The sequence below is a fragment of the Drosophila virilis genome, chromosome 3 (assembly GCF_030788295.1).
Source record: "Drosophila virilis strain 15010-1051.87 chromosome 3, Dvir_AGI_RSII-ME, whole genome shotgun sequence".
Classification (NCBI taxonomy): domain Eukaryota; kingdom Metazoa; phylum Arthropoda; class Insecta; order Diptera; family Drosophilidae; genus Drosophila; species Drosophila virilis.
In genome coordinates, this window is record NC_091545.1 from 1,870,273 (window position 1) to 1,890,012 (window position 19,740).

General features: G+C 39.7%; 4 protein-coding genes across 9 annotated transcripts in view; 1 reads left to right on the forward strand and 3 right to left on the reverse strand.

The window, feature by feature from the left end:
• LOC6623143 (hippocampus abundant transcript 1 protein) overlaps positions 1–2,767 on the reverse strand; it is a 37,191-nt gene extending 34,424 nt beyond the window's left edge. The window contains exon 1 of one of the 2 annotated variants that reach the window (XM_032435556.2): positions 2,099–2,767. In XM_032435556.2, the coding sequence (XP_032291447.1) occupies positions 2,099–2,176 (78 nt within the window). In that variant the 5' untranslated portion in view covers positions 2,177–2,767. The remainder of the gene's footprint in view (positions 1–2,098) is intronic. The other variant, XM_015175542.3, reaches the window with a different exon arrangement.
• A 71-nt stretch (positions 2,768–2,838) lies between these two features.
• Positions 2,839–4,338, forward strand: Alg2 (alpha-1,3/1,6-mannosyltransferase Alg2). Its single transcript, XM_002046066.4, has 2 exons — positions 2,839–2,982; positions 3,037–4,338. Exon 2 carries the CDS (start codon positions 3,048–3,050, stop codon positions 4,311–4,313), a length of 1,266 nt encoding a protein of 421 aa, XP_002046102.1. The 5' UTR covers positions 2,839–2,982; positions 3,037–3,047; the 3' UTR covers positions 4,314–4,338.
• A 634-nt stretch (positions 4,339–4,972) lies between these two features.
• Positions 4,973–7,765, reverse strand: Usp5 (ubiquitin specific protease 5). Its single transcript, XM_002046067.4, has 2 exons — positions 7,126–7,765; positions 4,973–7,011 (listed from the first exon to the last, which is right to left on the reverse strand). The coding sequence occupies exons 1-2, from the start codon at positions 7,637–7,639 to the stop codon at positions 5,039–5,041; spliced, it is 2,487 nt and encodes an 828-aa protein (XP_002046103.1). The 5' UTR covers positions 7,640–7,765; the 3' UTR covers positions 4,973–5,038.
• Positions 7,766–7,926: 161 nt separating this feature from the next.
• Positions 7,927–19,740, reverse strand: part of trio (trio Rho guanine nucleotide exchange factor) — a 53,523-nt gene continuing 41,709 nt past the window's right edge. For 4 of the 5 annotated variants that reach the window (XM_032435562.2, XM_032435563.2, XM_070207874.1 and 1 more), the window contains 7 exons: positions 12,126–12,191; positions 11,932–12,063; positions 11,752–11,870; positions 11,580–11,690; positions 11,329–11,518; positions 10,375–10,755; positions 7,927–10,313 (listed from right to left, as the gene is read on the reverse strand). In XM_032435562.2, coding sequence (XP_032291453.1) covers positions 10,110–10,313; positions 10,375–10,755; positions 11,329–11,518; positions 11,580–11,690; positions 11,752–11,870; positions 11,932–12,063; positions 12,126–12,191 — 1,203 coding nt within the window. In that variant the 3' untranslated portion in view covers positions 7,927–10,109. Of the gene's footprint in view, positions 10,314–10,374; positions 10,756–11,328; positions 11,519–11,579; positions 11,691–11,751; positions 11,871–11,931; positions 12,064–12,125; positions 12,192–14,978; positions 15,018–19,740 lie in introns of those variants that run through there. The other variant, XM_032435564.2, reaches the window with a different exon arrangement.

Sequence of the window (19,740 nt, forward strand, 5' to 3'; positions counted from 1 at the left end):
TTATACCCTTAGTTACTTTTTGGGTATAATTATGTATATACATTTGTACATAAATACTCTATATATGAACCGATTTGTCAGCTTTGCCTCATTAGACGCACTTTTGTGGCAAGTTGTCAAAGCAAAGCAGGGAAATGAGTTCAATGCACTCCCAAAAACCCAGTTGGACTTGTAGTGTTTCCCCATCTTAATGAGCTAATATGTGGCATAATAAGTCACACGAAAACTGAAACAAAAACAAATACACAAAGAATTAAAACAGAAGCAGAAACAGAGCCAGACAAAAGACTCGCCGAACAGCTTTTCGAACGAAAGCGAAAGCCGAAAGAACGACAGTTGCCGTGTTCCAGCCCATTAAACAAGTGGTTGTTGGAGAGGTCAACGTTGAATTGATTATGAAATTTGACACACAAATGCTCGAGATCTGTCGCTCTCTGCCTTACCCTCTGCCTGCCTTTCTCTCTCTTTCCCAAGCACAAGCAACATATGATTACTTAAACAATATTCTCGGCTCCGTTAACTACATTTTCTCATATACAGTGGTCGCTCGAGAGTAAATACAGTTCGGTTTAAGAGCTAATTTAATTTGAGAAGAATTTTAATATGTGGTAGGCCTATTGTATGCAGTGTTGTCGATTCAGCTATTTTTTGATACTCAATAACAATGACAGCCCTGTGTTTTTCCCGATTATTTAGCAGTTTTTAACACTGGATTTAGCTAATATTTTTAAACGGCAGCTTGCAACACTGTTTTGTAGATAATCTGATTTAGCGACAGTTTGAAATTTGTTGAAAATATAATGATATATTTTCTATTAGTATTATGCTGTTAACCCGCTCGTAAATAGTCTTTGAATATTTTATTTTTAATTTCTGTTAGTTCCATTAGCTATGCAACCATTGTATCGAGTGCACACTGTGCTACAATTAAAGCAACGCCCGAGGCACGCAACTTTTGCTGATGTCAGCGAGTCGAGTTTATGACTAATGAAAAAGCCCAAGGAAAAATTCCTTATCATTGAATATTTACTATTCTAAAGCGTGTCAAAAATTCGTTTCTATTTTTAAGTTATATGCATTAAAAATATATACAATTATTTGTTTATTCAAATAAAAGTTATTGATTACACACATGTCAGTAAATGTTATGAAATGTTGTTGTTTTCTTCTTCTTTTTTTTGGCAACATTGATTTAAGATATCGCTGTCTGATAAGCAATCGTCTATTGGAAAATCCAACAGGTTTCATAAGCCAAATGGCACGCAAGTTCGTGCTTATTAGCCACACATTTATGCCTTTCATTTGCCGCAATCACAATTATTGAAATGAGCAATTGGCGGTTTTGATAGGCGCCTTTAAGTCGTTTTATAATTTAGTATAATACGAACAGGCATTGGGCGCACGAGGCGTGATTCATGTTGATAAAGCGTGAGGGCCCGCACCTGATAATAATTGCCTCAAATTAAGTACAGTAGACACTCACAGATGGGGGTTTTTCTAGGTCTTACCCAAATGGTGTTTGTAAAATACGTTATCTTAACTTGAGTTTTATAGACCAATTTTGGGCAATAAGCAAGTATTGTGTTAGAGTTTAGATACAAAAAACGATTCTAGAACCTTTGTGGGACATTTTAAGCAAAATCTCTAACTTAAAAACATAAAGAAAAACTAGTTTAAACGAAAACCAAACTCATTTTGGTTTATCGATAACCGATAACTTACAAAATGTCAACAAACTAGCTGGATAAGTTTTGCCAATCGCCGTTTAAAACACGTAAGCGTATCCAATGTAAAAATCCCATTAAATATGTTCTCATTGTCATTCAAATGCCAGAAAATAGCTACATCTAGCTTTTTTCGGCTGATGAACTCTTCCAATGGCCATATTCAGCTTGAAAAAAAAACGCTGAGATGGCAACACTGGCAAACAGCTGCCCAACCCAATAGCTTAACTAACGGATCCTACGGTGCACTGTAGCTGCTGTCAGCTGCACAGGTGTTTATAGGGGGCGCTCAATGTACTTACGCTTAAGCTTATATATACATATATATGTATTTATGTAGATATGTATATGTATGTGTGTTTATTGGCACTCACCGTGAATATGCTGCTCTTGTGCTTGCGGTTGCGTATGACCAGGCCCGCCAAGGGCTTTTTTACGTAGATTTTGGGCATCTCGTTGTGTTTGTAATATACGTGGCCGAGCGGCGTTTGTCCCTTGACTCGACAGCAAATAACTATTGTTCTATATGCGTATTTGTAAATGTGTTTTGGTTTTCTCTAATAATGCACGACGTGGGCTAATCGCAGCCGCAGGGCTAGCCGAGGCGTTGTATGGCGGCCGCGACGGCGACGGCGGCGGCGGCGGCAGCGGCGGTGGGAATGCGTTGGGGCTGCGTTGTTTTTATTGGGTGTCACAGCAACAAATTGCATACATTACACTTGTGGCGTTTACTTATTATTTGTAGAATACTTTAATTAAGCGAAAAACGATTTGATCATAATTCTAATGCTCATTTATTAAGCAACAACAACGCGGCGCGCACGATGTCGATGATGCCTGCTGCGCTTGTTGGCAATTTAATTGGCGGCTGCATCATCATCCCTCTGGATGAGATGTGAGTCAATTTTGGGCTGACAGACAGCTGACAACACTTGGGCAATTCACTGACACGGCACTGGTTATTCAAATTGTTAAAATTGATTCGATTTTTACAGAAAATTTAATGCGTTCGTTGCAAACACGGGCCGAAATGCGAACACAGCGCTTTCTTTTGCGCCAAAAAATACCGAAACGCGTCGGATGGCTCCGTATGAATGCCAGTGTTGCCATGCAACGACTAGAATTATCGAAATTATTCAAATTTATCGATAACTGTTACAAATTCTTAGGTCTGCTGGCTGCTAATCAAAATATAAAGTTTAGCTTATTTTGGTTTTTAATTTTTTTTCGTATAGAATGCGCCTTGCATAACCTTTAGGTAGGTGAATCATCTGCCTGTTGTATAGATTAAATGTGTATGCTCTTCCCACAGCTGGACACAAAATGGTGCGCGTTTTGTTTCTGCATCCCGATCTGGGCATAGGCGGCGCCGAGCGTCTGGTCGTGGATGCCGCCCTCGCGCTGAAGGAGCGTGGTCATGAGGTCAGCTTTCTGACCAACCATCATGACAGCACGCACTGCTTCAAGGAGACGGCCGATGGCACTTTTCCCGTACAAATTGTGGGCGACTGGCTGCCACGCCAGCTGTTTGGCCGTTTCTATGCGTTCTGTGCCTATGTCCGCATGTTGTATGCCGCCTTCTATGCCAGTTTCTTTATGCCCCGGCGCCAGCTGGTGGATGTTGTTGTCTGTGATCTGATTTCCGTGTGTGTGCCTGTGCTGCGCCTGGCCCGACATCGTCCACGTGTTCTATTTTATTGCCACTTTCCCGATCAGCTGCTCAGCGCCCAGGCGGGTCTGCTGAAGCGTCTGTATCGGGCGCCCATCAATTGGCTGGAGGAGCACACCATTGGCCAGGCCGACAAGGTGTTGGTCAACTCGAAGTTTACGTTGCGCGTTTTTCAGGACACATTCCGGCGGCTGAGCACCGTGCCCGATGTGCTGTATCCCTCGCTGCACACCCAATACTTTGACCAGATGGAGCACAAGCTGGAACAGCGCTCTGTCCTGCTCGAGGAGCCGATACATGCGCGTGTGCCGCGCAATTCCTTCATCTATCTGGACATCAATCGATACGAACGCAAAAAGAACCACGCCCTGGCACTGCACTCTCTGCGGCTCCTGGGCAACATGCTGCCCACACTGGACTTCAAGCGCTGCCGCCTGATCATTGCCGGCGGCTACGATACGCGCTGTACGGAGAATGTCGAGCATTTCGCTGAGCTGGAGCAGCTGACGGCCAAACTCGAACTGCAGGATCATGTGGTGCTGCTGCGCTCACCCACGGACGAGGAGAAATGCCGACTATTGTATTTCGCACACTGCCTGCTCTACACGCCCGAGAACGAACACTTTGGCATTGTGCCCCTGGAGGGCATGTACTTCTGCAAGCCGGTGGTGGCCCTCAACAGCGGAGGACCCACCGAAACGGTGGTGCACACCTCGACGGGCTTTCTGTGCGAGAACCAGGAGAAGAGTTTCGGCGGCGCCATGTACCAGCTGTTCCGCGACGAGGCGCTGCGCCTCAAGATGGGTGAACAGGGCCACAAGCGTGTCCAGCAAAAGTTCTCCTTCGAGGCGTTTGCGGATCGCCTCAATCAGATTGTCGAGGAGCTGTTGGCCGAAGGCAGCGACAAAAAATTCCAATAAATGTGCAGAGCAACAAAATGTGAAATTATGCTTTGTGTTCTTTTATAGAAAACTTGAGATTTAAATATGAAAATTAACTGGGAAAGGTTTAATATAGTTGGAAATACTTTAAAGAAAGTTCTATTAACAGGAATTAAAAGTAAACCTTTTAATAAGCTCATAAGCTTAGCAATAGTTGAAGGATAATGAATTTGGCAAATTTTAAGATCAGAGTATGTATAGAAAGCGAATTTATAAAAGGCAAAAGCCTGGAAATACTTTCCCCAAAGATTACTTGAGATAAGTTAAAGGAATTTGGAATAGATTTAGAAATACTTTCGCAAAAATTGGAACTGAATATCGTTAATAAGTTTATAGTTCAAAAGAATAATGCCCTTTCATGAAGATATGCCATAATAATAATATATATATATAGATATATGTAATTCCTGAAAGGGATCTAATGTAATTCTTCAGATTCCTCAGACAGAAAATACTGATATACATTATTCATATAATATATGATTATCTGGCCTGATTTTTTCATATTAAAGATTACTTAAAAAGGAAGTACTGATAGACATATATAAAGTATTTCCTTTCCAAGTGATTATATATATCTGTGTATATTGATATATTCTCTTCATGAAAGGGCGTGCGCGTAGGAATTCGCATCGGGATTCGCTTTCTAAATCGCTTTCGCTTTATTTTTTCCTTTCATTTATTTTATGTGTATAGATCAACGTCTACTCGTCGCGCATATACAAGTAAAGATAGCCCAGATCTTTGGGCGGATTCTGTGACTTGGCCACCTTGGTGTCGTTGTAGATGACCCACTCGCCCTGTTTACGTATGTGGCAGACATAGTGGCCCACCTGGGCGGAGGTGCCCATGTGCGAGATGAACGCGACCAGCTTGTATTTGCCGGTGCCGTCGCGATAATTGCTCGTGGATGCGGCAGCGGCGGCCGTGGTGCATGCGGGCGCAGCGATTGGCACATCATCGATGCCGCCTTCGGCATGGGAGAATATCCAGTCGGTGGCACGTTCCACGTTGCCATCTGTGGCTTTTAGAGCGGCGACCGCCTGGCGCTCGTCAAAGCCCATGCTCATGAGCATGGCCAGGCTTTCGGGATTGGCAGCAAAATGGGCGGCGGCGGCGGCGGCGCCGTCGCCAATGCGTGTGTTGGGCACCTCAAACGGATCCGATATATCCGGATCGGCAATGTGCTCCATAAGCCAATTGGAAGCAGCCTCCAATCCGCTATTTTTGGTATGGAAACAGGCGCGTTTGCAGGCCTCCTGCGGAAAGCCCATGTTCAACAGCTCGGACATGACATGCTCGTCGAATACGAATTTGGGCGTCTCGGCAGCTGGCTCCGGCAGCAGCTCCTCGCCGGCTTGCGGCCCGCCTCTGGAACGCCAAACGCCTAGATCCAGTTCATCGGGCATGTCCACCGACACGTCCAGTTTCTTGGGCACCCAATCGTCGCCCAGCGTAAATTTGCCCAAATGGATCATCAGAAAGTCGGGCATGCTGGCCATGCGTGTGGTCTTCTTGGCCGTGGTCTTGCCATTGATGGCCGTCGAATAGAACTGTTCGATGAGCTCGGTGCCAAAGAAGCGTTCCAGGCAAGCCTGCAGCGGCACCTTGTGCCGCACGAGATCACGATCCAACAGACGCTGGCCACTGGCCTGTGCCGCCTGCTGTCGCTCCTGATACTCGCGCACCTCGTCCAAATTGGTCGCCTGATCCAGCGGTATGGGCAGCCGGAAGCTGTACTCCTCGCGCATCTTGTACTTGACCTTGCGACTGGCCATGCATTCGACACGATCCTCCAGCTGGAACTTGAGCGCATCGGCGGGATTGAATTGATTGCGCGAATTCCGATCGAGCAGGGTGAGCAAATGCAAATAGAAATCGTTGGCATCCTGTTGCTGCTTGGTGCTAAATTCCGGATGATTCTTGCCCACAATATTCTTGAACATGGCCGGCGATATGCCCGTCATATGCTCCATATCCAGTGTATTCGCCGCAATACTGCTGTACTTGCCCGACTGCAGCCCATTGCCCAGCTTGGCCATTTGTATGTTGAAATCGTTGGCCGGATCGCTGGGATACGCCTTAAAATAGTGCTCGGCACCGCTGCCAACGAAGCGCTGCTGGAAATCGGGAATAACAAAGAGCACCTGCATCACGCTGTTGATATAGCACGAATTGCCCAGATTGCGCATGCCCGTAAAACCGGGTCCGGCCACCGGCTGCAGTTCGCTCTCGCTCTCCGTCAGCGCGGACCACTCGCCGATGCGCTGATTTATCTCCAGCTCCAGCTCGACCATGGACTTTTCGCACTTTTGCATGGCGGCCATGTTGATGCCAAAGTGTGACAGATGCTTGCTCAAATGCGGATCCAATACCATATCGTCCTCCGGATAGGAGAAGACATCCGATTTACCGTCCGCCGTAATGGTGCCCAGCTTGACGGCCAGCGGATAGCCCGTCTGGCGATAATGCTCGACGGCGTGATCATTGCCGCCGCTCCCGTCAAAGAACTTCCGACCGCACAGTATGGAGCCATCCGTTAGATTTAGCCACAAATTGTTGGTCAGATCACATTTCTCGCATTGCCAGCCCGCTGGCGGTATCTTCTTGCCGTTGTCCAGCTGCTGCAGATTCTCGGCATACTTCGATGCCTGACGTACCTCGCCATCCCACGTGCCTGCATCGAGTCGGCATTAGCTAAAGATCTAGCTTATGGATTAAGGTTCTGCATCGGATTCAGAGTATCCGCCAGGCGGTTCACTTGACGCAGGATAGACTGACATGCACTTACCTGTGAGCGTGGCCTTCTCCAACTTGGCAATGGCCGAGTCCGCCTCCAGTATGGCCTGCACGCATTGTGTGACGCGCAGCGGCAGGTCCGCATCCGGGTAGGGCAGCTTTTTGTCCAGATGCGGTGCCACGACAATGCTGTACGTGTCCTTGATCTCGTACTTCTTAGCCAAGTCAGTCTCATTGTATCCGCCCTCGACGCCAATCGCCAGGCGTGTGATTTTGCGCTCCGGCCCGGCCTCGGCCTCCTCCGAGGCGGCCTTCAGTTTCTCGTCATGCGACTCGCCCGCCTTCAGTTTGCGCTCCCGCTTAATGTGTAAAAACACCACATTGCCGGTTTTGGCGGCATATTCCTGTACGTACGCCTCCCCAAAGCCCAGAAAACTTTGCAGACACACGTAGAGTCCGGTCGGCGTTTCCGGATTATCGTAGGAGAAGACGCATTCGTCTTTGTAGATCGGTGGATTGCCGCAGGGCACGTTTACCTTGGATAAATGCTTGCGTAGCTCCTCCATAACACTTTTATTATTCACAATATATATATATATATATATGTATATATTTCACAAATTTTAATGAAAATTTATTGAATTTCCTTGCAGCTGCTGCTGCGACGCTTTTGCATTACTCGGCAGAATTCGAAGAGATGCCAACTTGTTGTGAATTGCATGTGGCTAAATTTTCCCATAAGCAAACATTTTGCTTGCGCTGCACAGCATACTGTGCGTGCATGCGCTGAAAAGCTGACTGCTATGCAATTCGGGCGCAATATTTGAAATGTCCGTTGTGAATTTGAATCATGTTAATTTCATCTACATTTTGCATTTATTACTCTTTTTGAAAATTTTAAATTCAGATTACATGGATTTGTTGTTGTTGTTGTTGTTGGGTACATACATTTTGTTGTTCGATATATATGTATATACTTTATATATATATGTTTGCTTTTGCAAATTTTTGATGTCGGGGCGCAATCGCTTTTTGCATTTGATTTGCTTACTTGGCTAAAACACAGATTAACACGTTTACTTGATGCACTTACATCACTCGAATGTATTCATATTCATTATACATACATACAATACGCACACACAATTATCTAGAATTTCCATTTGCCCCCCGATTCGACGTGCTTTGGTATTTGCTCGTAACAATTTTCAAGTACAACAATAAGTTTAATTAATAGAGTACGTTGCATAATTCATATATCATAATTACATAGATTTTTTGTTTTTGGGTTATTCATTCTTTTTTTTTTTTTTTGTTAGTGTATTTTGTGTGCGGTGCAGAAAATGTAGAAAAGGTGAACTTTAAATTTGTCCCATGTGCGTTTTTTTATTTTTTATTTAATAATTTTCTTAGCGTTCTCGTCTTTAAGATTTAATCATCATCAATAATGCCGGAGGTTCATTTCACATATACGTATGTAAAAAAATACATTTTACGCTTCTCTCTCTCTCTCTCTCTCTCTCTTCACTTCTGCTTCTCTCAATATTTAGCTATGCTAAATTATTATTGTTTAAATTTTATGCTGATTTATAAATATGTTCAAGATAGTTACCGGTGTGTGTGTGTGTGTGTGTGTTAAAAGAAATGGAAAATAAGTAAATGAAGTGTGTAAACAACCGTTTAGTAACTTTCTCAAGTGCTTTATACATTTAATCAAATCCTGGTCCATTTTATTAATTATTTTACTTTATAGAGAGTATTTTACTTGACCGACATCTTGGTGTATGCGTATATATATAGGGTATATATATTTAACTGTCAAACCAACTGACTTAAACCGACTTATCGCATACACTATTATACTGTACACGCCCCTAGATTCGACTCTTATCTAACTAACAATAACGCACACCAAAGGGAAATATTATTTATATATATATATACTTATGCTTAAATATGTTAAATATGCTTTGTTTGTGTGTGTGTGTGTGTGTGTGTGTGTTCAACAAAAAGAAATATTCCATAAAAAGCAGTGTATACAAAATAAAACAAATTAAATTTGATATCTGAGTAGGCATTATACTTATTGTTTTTTTTTTTATTATTATTATTATTATTTAATTAAATTAATAACTGAAAAAATGTCTAAGCTTACGCAAATCTTTTGATTAAGTTTTAAAGCTTAAATATTTTATATTTTAAAATATATATATATATACGTATACATATATAAAATACATACATATATATATATATATATATATATATATATATATATGTGTGTGTGTGTGTGTCTGTAAATATAAATTAAAGCCAAACTTAAATTAATTTCAAAAAGTTAATTACAGAAATCACCGCTGCGATAAAACTGAAAAGCTGAGTTCAGTTCAATTTAAGTTAATAACTAAATGTTGCAAAAGAACTAAAACTAAACGTACTCATTAAATACATTAATTATTAACTTTATATTTATGGTGTTTGGTTGGTTTTTTAATGTTCCACTTTTAAGTATTTCGCGTATTGCTTTTGTTTTTCGGAGTACACTCTTGAGTTGTTGGAGAATATATTAAAAAAAATATAAAAGTATTTTCAAAACAGGCAGAAAATTAATTTACGAAATGCACATAATGTATATATATATATATATAATAAACATATATATATTAATATATATGTATTCTTGAGCATATAATACTTTTCACGGGCAACAGAGAGAGAAAATACAGACGGCACAATATGACAAAAATTACATAAATCTATGCAAGTTATTATAAGATGAACAAAAAAATAAATAAATTACAAGCTACATACAAATTAGGACTTGAGTATGTGTCCGTGTGTGTGTGGTGTGTGTGTGTGTGTGACGCTCAGCTAGAGTTTGTATTTTTTTGGGCAGGACCCCCAAAAACAGTTTGTTTTATTTTTGTGGCATTTCTATGGAACTACTCTCAGCGTAATTGTAGTTTCTGTATATAAATATATATTATATATCATTTTGGAATTCAACACTGCGTGTGTGTGTGTTTCTTTGTTTGTTCATTTGTTGAGTGGATTGACGAGCCGGGTTATTAAATCGCTCTGCTGCTCGAGTATCACGTTCAGCATGCCCAGCCACTCGTCGTAGCACTTCTCGGAGCTCGCCTGGCACTCGATGCTAACAGTTGGCTTATTTGGATCCGTTGATTTGACTCTAAAAATATAATCGCCCTCCTTCACTGGCTCCAGCTGCATGTGATTGAGCTGGAATAGAATTTGTTATTAGAATATTGCCAAGTGTTATGCCATATGTGATTTAGCTAACCTGTATATGCGTGCGATACTTGTAGATGGGGCTGGTGTACTGTGTCTTCGCCTTTTGTATATCCGCAAAGATCATGATCTGCTGGAAGAGAAAGACCTGCAGCTCGCGCTGCTTTTGGCCCGCATCGATGGCACAGGTGAGCGTGCCCTGTAGCAGCAGATTGCCCTGAGCCGTGATCTCGCCATCAAAGTCCTGGAGGCCACGCAACACGTCCATCATGTCGTCGACCTTCTTAACGACATCCTTCATTTGATCCCACGCCTTCATCAAAGCGGGCACCTCGTTGTGCAGACCCGCACGTTTCGTTTCCCGTAGTATCTGTTCGATCAGCAGACCGTATTTGGTAATGCGCTGCACAGGCGTTATGATCAGCGTGCTCAACTGCAAGCAGGAGATCAATTAATGAATATATATATCTATATATATGGGATCTGTAAAACTGCAAGCCCTACAGAAGTTTTCTAGGAAAAGTCGACCTCTAAATCAGTTGGTCACAATTTGTATAAAGAATTTTTACAACAAAGCACAAACGTGATGTTACGAACCTTGAGCTTGAGCTTCGAACTAATAAACTATAGGTTGCTGGTTCAAATCAAACACCAAAGTTCACCTTTGCATCTTTTTGATACTTGGAAGCGAAATTTTCCACAGAAAATAACTTGGCTGATGTAAGGAAATTGGAAAATGTTTCCCGCAAGGCTTTCTTTTTTTTTTTTAGAGACTCAATTCACGTTTCTGGGTGAAAAAAGAGGGACCTGGATTGGAGGAACTTTGGTTCTGCGGAAAATTGACCTTGCTTTGGTTTCATATGAATGCCAATTAAAATTCTAGGCGATTGGAAACAAATTCTATGATGTAAACGTTCTAAATAGACGTCAGAAAGTCCGAGCCAAGATTGGGTAAGATAAGATAAACTCCTTATAGCATATAGTTAATGTGGTCAATTGTGCTTACATCCATGCGATGTCCCAGTTTCTGGCGTATCTGATCGAAATACTGATAATGCGCATTGACTATAAACTCGGACAGCGGCTTGTTGCTGCAGAAATAGTAGTACATGGGGAACTTCTTGGTTGAGCTATCGATGAGCGGACCCAGATCCGCCGGCGACTTCTGGCAATGGCGCAAGGATCTCAGAAATTTACTGAAAGCAAAAATCTCTTTAGTTGTTTGTGTGTGGGTTTAAGCACATGATGGTGACTCACTCTCTGTGCCACTCGTAGATCTCTTTGATGTTGTTGAATACCAAATCCATTTTGCCGCCCTGCAGATCCGCTGGTCTCGGTATCTCTTTGTTGTGTATCTCTTTCATATAGCTGCAATTAGTTAAATTGTTTTCGATTTATGTGAAAATTGAGCTTAAATTGCGAGGCTTACCCGTAGACTATCTTTTGCAGATCCTGCACATACGATTCCTCGGTCGCGACGAGCTCATTTAACACCAATTGGCGTCTGCTTAAAGCGCCCGCTTCGCTATCGCTGGTTTCGGGTTTGTTCTGAGGTTATTTAATTTAAGTTGATGCTGCTTTTCTGGCTAATAATGACTTTGGCACTTACCTTGTCATTGTTGTCCTGCACAAAGCCCAGTTCGGCGCGTCCATTGGTCGCCGCATTGTCTGCGCCCGGGCCCTCGCCGCCGGCCTCACCTGCCACGCTGCCATCCACGCGGCTGTTGGACTCGTGTTGTTCCTGTTGCAGCAAAAGTTTGGTTAGCAATTTTAATAGAGAGACTGCGAGAGAGATGTACTTACCCGGCTCATTCTGACAATTTGTTCAATTTCCGATAGCGGATTGCCCTCTATTTTGCCGGTGCTGGCCTGCAATTAGGACAAAGAAGTTACAAGAGATTAGTTCAAGCGCTTTTAGCTGATGTCGCTGCCCAACTCAAATGTAACTTGATTTTTGAACAAGTTTTGTTTTTTTCCCAGACAAATTGAAACTGCGTTCGCTTAAGGAATTCGCATATTTGCATGAAGGTTGCCTGCGCGAATAATTCCGACTACGGCTACGACTACACGTTGCGGCACAGGTTGGCTGGCTGGCAGCGCTATAAACAAATAGCAACAATAAATAGCCAAGCAGCAGGTGTTTATATTAGGGCTGACGCAAAAATATATATACCCCAAATTCAAATTGACTGCGGCCAGAAATTGATATAAATATTATCCCATTAACGGAGTATTAAAGGAGACTTGCAGTTCTGATTGACAGACGATCAAGGCACAGATCAGACTGCCGGACAGCTGGCAGAAGGGAGAGCACGAGCTTGGGGCCAACTGAGCATGAAGCTTAGGGATCGAGCTCCCATTAAGAATATATATTTACATTTATTTTAGGTATTATTAGGAAAAATATGCATATACGCCTTTTGCTTTTGCCTAAGGCTAGCGCAAACAATTTCGGTTCCTTTTTGCTTTTCAGATATTTTTTATTATTTTGAATTAATTTATTTTAATGAATTTTTTAGCCAGCCCTGATTTGCGGCCAAATTTGCAAAATGTGCATGTGAATACAGTGAACACTCGTAAATGGGAACAAAAACAATTTTTATACAATTTCATTTGCAACAAACTAAATGTTTAGGATTGTCATATTTTATAGTTCTTCTATGTATTCAAGAGATTTATTACGAAAAGAATCTAAAAATATTCTTAACGTCTATAATATGATTTTCTTATGCCTTTTAGAGTGTATTATAATTTTGTCATGACATGAGTAAAGCATAAAAGTAGACACATCTGAGCTTATAAAGTATATATATTCCAAAACAGCATCGAGCAGTCGAGTTGTTAATCTGGAAATTTTAGATAGGTGCCCCTTTTCGGTTGCAGAAACTATAATGTCGATGACAAGGGTTTACTAAGCGGATGCGATCTTTTACTATTTGCGCATTTAAGCGATTAACTATTTCCAGATGATTCACATTGAGTTTCGAATCGGCGTAGGTTTAACCACAATTAACACATAATAAGTATTAATCTATTAAGGTTCATATAAAAATATTATACTAAAAATAAAAGAAATATGGCAATCGATAGTGGGATTTGAACCGGCAACCTCTCGCCTGTTAGTTTGCAAATGATAAAATGCGACGCAGTTCTCATAACTGAGTGCTCACTGTACTTTACGGTATATACCTTTGTGTATAGTCAAATTTTTGTGCGCTTTGGCAAATCCGTCAAAATGAAGTTTTTCAATTTGATGGTAATTTATTTACTTGGCTAAACATTAGAATTTCGCACGCCGCGTGAGACTGGCAATTGAATGAAACGCATTTTTTTTGGATAAAAATATAGAAAAAAGAAAGAAAAGAATTCGCAACGTTCTAATTAAAAGCACTTTTTTTGCTTGGCAAATAAACTGAAAGGTGTTTATGAGCGAAAATCAGATAGAAAAAAAAAAAGAATAGTTGACTTTTGACAGTTGGCAAACTGCAGATGGAATTGTGTAATACAATAAATATAATAATGGATATATATATATTATAAATATATATATACATATATATTTATGTACATATTTGGTTACTGTTACGTTTGAACAAAACAAAGTATTTTGTTGACTTTGTGCGATAAGATTTGCGTTTGACCAAGCGACGAGTCATTCGCGACGGAGAATTGCCTTTTTTATACCTTTGGTTTTAGCTTTACAAGAGGCTCCTACTATTAAGGCCTAAAAGCAGACTTATTGAAAGAGTCGGCGATATATGTTCTTGATCAGCAGTAAGAGTCGAGTCTATATAGTTATGTCTCTTTGGGAGCTTGTCTCTCATTTTTAAGTCTAATCTTGGTTTCGATTTTTATTCTACCTTTTTCTTTGCTAGAAGAATCCGAAAACTCTATACTATATAGTCATGGGAACCCTAGCGACGATCGGTCGTCCATAAAGTTCTTTTAATGTTTTCAAGATAGCTTGACGCTGTGCTAATATATATATAAGCCATATCTTATCACACATCGGTCTACCATACCATATGGCTTTATGCGAAATATTGATTGAGAAATTGTGTTTTTCAGCCCAACATTTGCTTTTACTCAAGAAATTTTCTATAAATTCAGCAGTGAGGCTACACAGTTGCTCGCACATAACTTCGATTTTGTAAGCCTCACATTTCTTTTTTTTTTTTAATTTGGACAGAGACAAAATATCTCATCAGCATCGGACTACTATATCATATAGCAATTAGAAAAGGAAGTATTTTATATGAAAACTTTGCTAACATGTGGCTTCTATATAATACAGCTTTATATGATATATCATGTTGCATCATATTTTGATAACTTCAAAAAGCAAATTTAGATAATAGATTTAGTTGAGGATCACTTTAAAAGAACAAGGCACAAAAAGGTTCAATGCACATATTTTTGTTAATCACAGTTTGAAAGTCACAGCACAGCCAAAGCTACAATATAGGCAGAGAAATATATAAGAAGAAACCGAAAGTTTTTATCCATATAATAAACTGGTATCTATGGAAACACTTCGAATGTAAGCGCATTTAGCACTCGATTTGACTTTATAAAATTAAACAAATTTTTGCTAATTTTAATTAAAACACAAGAAGACACAAAGTCAAACGCATTTTTGGAATTTGTTGCACTTACAAATAAACGCAGAAAGCAACTCATGGCACGTGCTGTTTTTTTTTTTTATTAATTATTTCTTTAGAATGTTTTTATTTATTTGATAATTTGCACTCAGAAAATGTTTTTATTTATTTGATTTTTTTTTGCACTCTGAAAATGTTTTTATTTATTTATTTTGCTATCTGAAAATGTATTTATTTAATTATTATTTATTGAATATTTTATTTTTTGCACTCTGAATTCTTAAAAATTTGTTCGCTCTCTGAAAATGTATTTATTTATTTGATTTTTTTTTTGCTTATCACGCGCCGCTTTCGCTTAATTGTCTATAATAAAATTTTAATTTTTCAATCTTGCACTCTGTATAAGGATCGCTGGAGCTATGTCACGCCGACGTCGACGGCGACGCAATCCGGCAAGACGCGAAATTCATGACACGGAGAGCCGACAGCGCGTCCGAACGGCAACTAACTATAAGAATGACTGACTCTCTGGCTGGTCGACGGGCTGTGTGACCTATCAGGGCTTCGCATACTTTAAATATGCGTAGATGGTACCCCATACAAAACACAACACACACACACACACACATACGCACACACGCACACTCAGACACACCCGCACCGCAATCAAAGATACTCTCAATCAACGCGTCGCCACTTGTGGGACAAGCGTTAAAATAATTGTATTGAACATACAATTGAGCGACGCAGCGACTGCCAGAGACACAGGGAGAGAAACAGAGAGAGAGAGAAAGAAAACCACAACTTAGTAAGTGAAACAAACAGTTGATTGACTAGCAAATACCCTGTAAGGCTATAAAGTCCGCCAGTATATGGCATGCAGACATGCGCCATTCTATAAGACAAAATACATATAAAAAAGAAGAAAGCTATTATTTGTGACAATCACGAAACGGCTCGAATATTAAATACCCTATAAAACACTTACTACTACTACTTTTGATGACTAAAATAAACAGTTTCAATCTCCAATGTGCCTAAATCTTATAACACAATAGGTTTTGTGTGTGCTGCTCAACTCTATCACAAATAGAAAACTGATCGACTATCAAATATCCTACAAAACAATGGTTTTCTCCTGCGAAAGCAGCCTATAAGATTGTTTTTAAAGGCTGATCGACTATCCACATACCCTACAATACCCTTGATTTATGGCTGCAAGGCAGCATCTAGAATTTTGTTATTATTTATAAACTGTTCCCCGCTAACAAATACCCTATAAAATATATATTATACTCGTTATTTTAAAACAGCCATAATAATTTAAACAAACTGTTTTCTAACCTATTTTGAACACTTATTGAAAAGCTTCTTATGCATATTCTAGATTTCTTGAAATAAAATGAAATGAAATTCAAGTGAAATTGCGCACTTGAAGGTCGCACATTTAATTCAAGTATTTGCCTAATTGAATAATTTGATTCTGATAACAGCGGGCATTGAATTAAACTTGGCTAATCAAGTTGGCTGGCAAATGTGTTTCCACTGACTTTCAATTAGGTTAGGGGAGAGGACGAGGGTTGAGTGAGGGGGGGTTGGTGTCGACTCAAGGCAACTTGCATTGGCTGATGTCAGCGCAGCAAAAAAAATAAAAATAAAAACAGCAACAAAGGACGCGAAATGCGACAGAACTATTAAAAATTAATGGCTATGCAAATATATATAAAAAAAGTAACAAAAAAATATGTAAAAAAAAAAGGGCGACTAAACAAAGGTGAGTACTGAGCGTACGACCCGAAAACCCAATTGCCAATTGTGCCAAAAAGTTAACAGCCAACAACAATGGGCCGCATATAATAATACTATGCATACAAATATGCGTACAACTAACTGGGTTAACACAAAAGTTCACACCCTGCCCCAAAGCCAGATAAACAAACAGATGGCAAAAACAGGAAAACATTAACAACAAAAAAAAAAAAATCAGCAAGAGGCGCTAGTCGGGATGCCCGACTCTACCCGGCTCTACCGAGCAGTAGTTATAAAATGTGAGATACTTATCTGTATACATAGATCTGTATTCTAGAAGCTACATGTTAAATGTGAAGACTGTAGCTCTTAAGTCCGGAGACATTTTTGCTCAAAAAAAACAAGATTGCAAACTGGGCAAGTTATAGATAAGCAGAGCGGGCATTGGAGGACCTCAGTTCAAGTCTCTAGCTCTTTTAGGACCTGAGATCGACGCGTTTGGCCAAATCGATACGGCCATTTGTGCTGATCAAGAATATATATACTTTAAGGGGTCGCAGATGCTGCCTTCTGCCTGTAACATACATTTGTACGAAAATATACCCTTTTTAACCATTTACAATGAGAAGTGCCTATGACTAGCAGTTGCTTGATCAACTTATATTTCAGAATATAATCCATCTTTATAAATGTATCAGAGCTTATGTGGGGCAAAAATGTGGTACAATAGTGTGTAGAAACATATAAAAAAGTATTTTTTTTTTCCACTTTAGGAATGGACCCAATAAATATAATAATTTTTTAGATAGATTTTCTATACTAAGGCCTACATATCAAGTTTGTCGTAGCTATTGCTTATAATTTCCGAGCTAAGCCTTAAAAAACCATATCCCAAAATCGTTATTTATCGATATTATAAGAATGTCAAGTCTTTAGCTTGAAATGCACAAAACTAATATACTCTCTGAACACATTGCGAAGGAGTATAGAAATTTAAAATTGTACAAAAATAGCAACAGCAAAAAAAAAAAGAGCGGGGAAAAGCAAAAACTTTTACAAGGCAACGCAAATTTACATTAAATTCAACTAATAAGCCATAAAATAGAAGGCGAAAAAAAAGAAAGAAAACTGAGAGAGGAAAATGAAAAGAAAAACATTCTAGAGACAGACGCAGACGACATTAAATTTATTGATGAAAATGAAGGCAACGGGCGTCCAAGTGGCGACAGAAGTCGCATTGGCGTCACACACACACACACACACACACACACACGCACACACACACACACAGGCACACCCACACAGCGAGAGACAGCAGTCATTGGCTTGTTGTTAATGACATCCAAAGACAATATGGGGCGCTATTTAGCGTATCCCCCTAGAGAATTATCTCGTAATCGTAATGGATATGACATTGATTCAATGGAAAACTCAACGAGCCGAACTTTAATACTCTCATCTAAAAATAGACGCAAAACTAACGATTGTTGTTGCACATTTACCTTGGGAACTTTCGTGGGAGTTAAGGGTGGGTGGGAATATAGTTGCAGCAGTGGGAAAAGTTGCAGAGAAAATCTGGAAAAGTTCTCATATGACAAGCAAAAAAATAAAGTATAAAAAATTAAATGAATAAAAATGACCTTAAGTTGAGAGTGTCCAATTAGTAGATACCCTCAATCTGACGTCAAACTGTCCTAACAAGCATTAAAGATATATTCTATAAAAATATTCATTGTTTATGTTCACGTAATAAAGTTCGGTATCTAGAGTCCGATCTTTATGCATTTTTAAGGGCTAAAATATGCAAAAATGTGTTAATACCAAGGCTGAACCCTTGTGGAGTGTATTATAATTAAGTCATTTAATGTGTAACGCACAAAAGGAGACATCTTATATAAGTATTCCAGATCAGCATCAACAGCCGAGCTCATATAGTTCATATATATCCGTATATCTACTTTTGTGCAAATAAAGCTCTCATCTTGAAACTTAGTCCGACTTTCTTTTGCAACAGGCCGGATTGAACCTCCTTCTTGTATGAAAAGCCAAGCTCGAAATGTTCATTTTAGGGAAAGTGTCTGCAAGGCTATTAAATTTTCAGCGTGTCGCAAATATCTTTACTTTTTCATTATTTTATTTTATGTTTTTTTTTTGGGAATTGTGTAACTTATTCTAAGATCAACTATTTTGAACATAAAAAAATAAACACAAAAGTCTTCGAGTTAAGGATTTATCGAAAAAAGCAAGTAAACTCAATTTTATTATAATAGAGGAGCATATATATTTAACATATATAAATATCTAGCTTTTTAAGTGTCAAGTATATACATATAGATACACATGCATATGTATATTCCCATATATATTATATTTCTAAATATTCTAAAAGATCAAAGATGTTGTCTTCGGTTTATTACATACTTAAAGCAACCGAATGACTAATAAAAACGCACTTTACAAATATTTAACTATTTCACCGCTTATTTACACTTGAGCTCCAACTGCTCCAAAAGTCTAGAGACGACTAAAGTTACAGCTTAGAGTTTCTACTCGACTCAATTGCCTCCTGTTCAGATCGCTTCCTATGCAAAACTAATACACCCTCTCTAACTAATTTTAACGAGCTTAGTTCAAACATTAAATATAGATTTGATTTGCTCTAACAAGTGCGTATGCCTGGCCCACAGCTCAACAGTATTGAGTTATATTTCCTAGTAATTGCTTTAGGGTATATCACAAATAACTGAGTATCAAATGAATGTCTAACTATTTTTGTACTTTTGAAATTAATTCCCGCGAAATTTTCCAGCTTATATCAATTCAAGTGCTGCAAAAATGACTTTCAACTTTTTTTTTTCGCCTGCCAAATGACAAATGTTGCATTCAACATTTCCGGTTAATAAAGCAGCCAGCGATTTATTAGCATCTCAGCCGGAGAGTCAAGTACGCCAGCCACCATTTAAAGCAGGCAAACACCCAAACCACCCACCCACCCAACCACCCACTTATTCGCCCACTCTCCCACCACATTCAAACTAAATCTGAAGCTGAAATTTGCCCAAAGTGTT

Coding starts and splice junctions, on each gene's coding strand:
- Alg2 (XM_002046066.4), top strand. CDS start 3,048: ATGGTGCGCGTTTTGTTTCTGCATCCCGATCTGGGCATAGGCGGCGCC.
- Usp5 (XM_002046067.4), bottom strand. CDS start 7,639: ATGGAGGAGCTACGCAAGCATTTATCCAAGGTAAACGTGCCCTGCGGC. Junction 7,012..7,125: donor GGAGAAGGCCACGCTCACAG/GTAAGTGCATGT, acceptor GACTCGATGCAG/GCACGTGGGATGGCGAGGTA.